Below are 4,966 nucleotides of genomic sequence, written 5' to 3' on the forward strand. Positions count from 1 at the left end.
TTGTTTTAGTTTTCATTAGAGATCTAAAGAAATTCTAGGTTTATTTCATAGTATATTGGTTAAGTTATGATGATTTTTAATGTTTTTTTAATGTTGTCTTACTGAATCATTGTGTCTTGTATCTTTACATGTCCAATGTATTTATGTTTATAAGTAACACCTATTCATAACGCTTGGTCAAACATATTCTATATAGGACTGAAGAACCAGCATCCTTTGATAGTTCGCTACAATTAAAAGTCTAATGTGTTTGTATTTATGAACTCACCTATTTATAACTCTTGATAAAACCAGCACCACTTGATAAGTTAAAAATATTTCTCCACATTCAAAAAGAGACAAGAAAAACAGAAAAAAGATCTTAAATTGTCATAAACAATAGAAAACAAAAATCATTGATTTAGTAGTCATAAACAATGGGGAAAAAAACCACTGTTTAAGTCTCAATGGTGAATCGGGTTGTTTATACAACAAATAGTCAAGACTAAGAACACATTGGAGACATCGAGCACAAAATAATTGTACTGTTAGATGGGCCTCCACGGAGATATTCTAACTAATAGTTGGTGGGTAGGTCTGGTGTATTTTTAGATTGAGTGCACACCAGAGGAAATGGCAAAAAACAAAAAAATATTACCGAGTTTGAGTAAAAAATTGCATGGCAGTGCCGTTAAGATTTCAGTAATGTAGAATTCATTGAAAAGTCTTGAAAATATGATAAAAGTACATGTATCCAATCCTAAATTGAACACAGAATAGTATACATAACATTTTAAGATCCATGGAGGCAGCCCAGTCATCAAATCGTGCAGTGCCTTTGGATTACCCAAAAAAAAGTTATTTTGTACACAATATTGCATCCTTACAAAGAAAATAAATATAAATGAATCAAACTGTTACATTGTACACCAAACATTGTCCATGTACATAGATCATAGTACTTTCTTATTGTTCTTTCTCTCACTCTTTCTCACTCTCTACTGAGCTCCCATGATCTCAAACCCTAAATTGTTTGTCCCAGTGTTATCTGCAACATATTTGAGCATATTACACCAGTAATCTCTGCCATCTTCAGCATAATTTTGCACATCTTGCCATGAAGAGGATGATGCTGATCCTGATGCTAGCTTTGACATGAGTGCTCCTTTTTGCTTGGAAGTCTCAGGGAAATCCAAGAGAAACTCAGGTGGGAATGCATATGAGCCATTGTTGTTCGTAGTAGCAGTGGGGGAACTTGTAGTTGTACTGCTCATGTTCATGTTTATCATGGAGGAGGAGGAGTTATCAGCAACAAGATCAGAGTCACTGAATATGTTGGGTGAGGAAGTGGAGGAGATAAGGGCAGGAACAGACTCTGAATCACCCTTAGTACACATTCTATAAAAGTTGTCCTCTGGCCAAAGTAGTGAAGCCAGGTCTTGGCTTTTCATGGTGGGCAAAATCAAGGAGGAAGAAGAAGAGTTCAACATGTTATCATTGGCCTCACTTGTGTTGTTGAATTTCATCTCAGGAACATTGAGAAGGGTTTCTTGGCTTACATCAATACCTTGGTTTTCTAGCTTTATGTTGGATGGTGTGCTAAGGCCATTAAGGGTAGATGTGGGTGATGAGTATTGCATGTTCTTCATGATTTGAGCTTGGGCTTGGAAGTGTTCTAGAGCTTGAGACATTTGGGCATTGTATTCTAATGAACCTTGCTGATTCTCTGGGTTTTGGGCCCATGTCTGAGACATGATGTAATTGTTGATAGCATTTGCATCTGGTGGCCTAGACAATGGATTCCCAAGGTGGGATCTCAAGAGAAGGTCTGGACTTATTGGGCCTCCTCCACTTTGATTGTATTGCTCAGCTTGTTGTTGGATCAAGGCAGCATAGATCCTCATGTACTCTCTTGTCATGGCTTCCTGTAGCCTTGCATTCTCCCACCTAGCACTCATGTGGCTCAGAGGAGGTGCACCCAAGAAATGACTCATGCTGGAGAAATCAAAGAGATCCATCCTTGGCCTGTGGGTCACTGGGTCTATTCCCATCTGGAGAAGCCTCTTTTTCAAATGGGTGTTCCAATAGTTCTTTATTTCATTGTCTGTCCTCCCTGGGAGATGACCAGCTATGGCAGACCATCTGCATAGACAAACAACGCCAACTAAACTTAGTTAAAATGGCTTAAAATGGCTTAAAATCTTTGTAAACAATGTTTGAAAACATCACAAGCAATGCTAAAACAAAACCAATCTATTTGACATATAACCAGCTATGTATTTGACCATTTAATACTTTTAGTTTAGAGATTAAGCCTTAGCATATCTCTAAGAAAACCATCTTTAGAACCAGACATCCAACGAAACAATCATGCACATCAAAGGAAACAATCAAGTAAATAGCTCTTACTTGTTTCCCATGACTCCATGAAGTTGAATTATTGTTTGCTCTTCCTCAAAGCTAAACTTCCCTCTTTTAATATCAGGTCGAAGGTAGTTTGTCCACCTTAGCCTACAACTCTTTCCACATCTCAGAAGTCCTGCAAAAATTGAAAACAAATCTCACATTATCATCTAATGTAAACATGCTGCAACAATTCATACTCATCCCAAACACTCCTTTCCATAAATAAATCGTGCCTTTAACACATATTTCTTCTAAACTAAAGCTATTACACGCAGGAAGAAGAAGTAATGTATTAAAGTTCAACTCAAATGTAAAAGATAATAAAAATACATTTTTCTTGACGTTGTCACCATGGAATATACAATGGCATTAGGTAGGAATATGCAGATTAAAGCAGCTAAACAATACAGAATAACACAATAACCAGGACCACAGAGACATAGAAACAAGTTAAATATTACACAATGACATAAGGCATGACAATATAGATAAAACCAGTCAAGCAATTTATGGTGACATTTTACACTGCTCCACACACAATTTCCAAGAAAAAACTTCTCATGATGACTTGTTCATAGACAGTTTAGCAGATTATCTGCAGGCACAACCTAATACAACCTAACACATAAAGACAGAAAAAACTGGAGAGCTGCATTCCAATGGCAACCTAACACACACGGGCTTAAATGAAGACAATCAAACATTAATGCAAACTTGACAAATTATTTCAAAATCCACACATGAAAGATCACATTAGAACAAACTTTGATAATTGAGAGACATCTAAATCTCTACAGTTTGTTATTGAAAGTTTTTAGATTTAACTATCTGTATCTTTTCTATCAACATTTCAGATCATGTTTGATGATGATAATGAGCTAAAGAAAGAATAGATCATTATATACGATCTAAAATGTTGATACAGAAAAATATACACAATTAAATCCAGAAACTCTCAATGCGAAAACTTGACAAATGATTTCACAAGTCAAAACCAACCAGGATATTAGAGCTTGACAAATGATTTCACAAATCAAGACAACAAGTCTTGAACGATGACATTAGACAAACTTCCATGAAGACAATATTCTAATAGAAAGAGGCCCAAATCATGTCAGGAAAGCTTCCTTGGAGACAATATTCAAATAGAAAAAAGCCCAAATCATGTCAGAAAAGTGGCAATCTAATGCACAAACCTCAATCAAAAAAATCAAACAACAATCCAAGGACTCAATCCTAAAGGCAATCTAAGGAGACAACACAAAAGGCAATTTCTAGTGGCAAACTAGAACACAAAGTCTTGAATCACAACAATCTAAGGACCCAAGATCCTAGATTTGCACATTAATCTTGATAGGATCTTTGTAAAACCATGGTGGCCAATCTATAATCTCATGAGAAAATTCTCAGTGAGAAACTAGCACACAAAGTCATGAATCAGCACAATCTCAAATGACCCAAGATCTTAGAATTCCACATTAATAGCTACAAGATTCTTCTTTTCAAAACCATGGTGGCCTTTCATATATCCCATGGTTACCTGCATGTTTAGGAAGTGCACGCCAGCTTCCATGGCCATGGCGTTTAATGTAATCCATAAGCTTTTGATCTTCCTCAGGAGTCCATGGCCCTTTCTTCAGACCATCTTTATCACAACAAGGTGCACGACCCATCTCAACAAAGAGAGAAAATCAATCCAAAAAACCAAAAAACCGAGTATAATCTCTCTTCTCTCTGCAATACTCTTCTCTTCTTTAATACTTCTTCAAAGCACCCACAAGGAAAAAATGGGCGAAATTGGCTTAAAATATATCAATCCCCAAAGGTCTATTCAACGAGGCCCAATTGCCAATTGCCTACACTCTATAAACCACTATAGTAATCAACAATAACTGATTTGAATTTGCCACAGTGTATTCAAGGACAGGCTTCTCAAAGGGCCACAAAAGTTCTATCAATAGAACAGACTGTGTATGTTACATAGACTGTGTATATATATGATGCCTTTGTGTGTATATATCCAATGTGTATATTTCTCCCTCCAGGTCTCGTATATGTTGTGTATATATAAAGGATAAACCAAAGGGTCGGAAGTCAACTTTGGCTCGACCGTCCATAACTGTCTACGTCACGTGTTTGGCCAACTCGGCTCATGCAACGTGTCCTCCCTTTGCTTTCACATTTAATGATTTTTCTTTTCATTTTATGCAACCGTGAAAACGAAAGCATAAGAAAGAAATAAACAAATATATCAACATGCCAACGTTTACCAATTATTTTCATTTTTCTAATGTACTTTTTTCTCTTTAAAGGGCCAAAAAAGGCCACGAATCAAATAATCTAAAATTAATCTTGGCTTGTGTTAAAGTTTATTTATTTTTATCCCCCCACGTTTCGTGTGAGGTGTGTTCTCTTGACACCTCCTAAGTCTTCCTAGGTGACATCACCTTTGCCCCCCAAGATAACCTTCATGGTAACTGCACTGTAACTTTTTTTAATTTTTAAAATTTTCCTAGCCGCTCCCCAACATCTTCCCAATCCCACTACAACTTTTCTTTCAACGTCATTTTCTAGGCATAAA

The 4,966-nt window shown here is 36.5% G+C and overlaps 1 protein-coding gene across 1 annotated transcript; it reads right to left on the reverse strand.

The window, feature by feature from the left end:
- Positions 1–796: 796 nt before the first annotated feature.
- Positions 797–4,424, reverse strand: LOC149553768 (uncharacterized). The gene is made up of 3 exons (XM_089789126.1): positions 3,926–4,424; positions 2,389–2,518; positions 797–2,121 (listed from the first exon to the last, which is right to left on the reverse strand). The coding sequence occupies exons 1-3, from the start codon at positions 4,056–4,058 to the stop codon at positions 978–980; spliced, it is 1,407 nt and encodes a 468-aa protein (XP_089645252.1). The 5' UTR covers positions 4,059–4,424; the 3' UTR covers positions 797–977.
- Positions 4,425–4,966: the final 542 nt, after the last annotated feature.

This window comes from Cupressus sempervirens, chromosome 6 (genome assembly GCF_028749045.1).
Source record: "Cupressus sempervirens isolate cs-2001-9-10 chromosome 6, ASM2874904v1, whole genome shotgun sequence".
Lineage (NCBI taxonomy): Eukaryota > Viridiplantae > Streptophyta > Pinopsida > Cupressales > Cupressaceae > Cupressus > Cupressus sempervirens.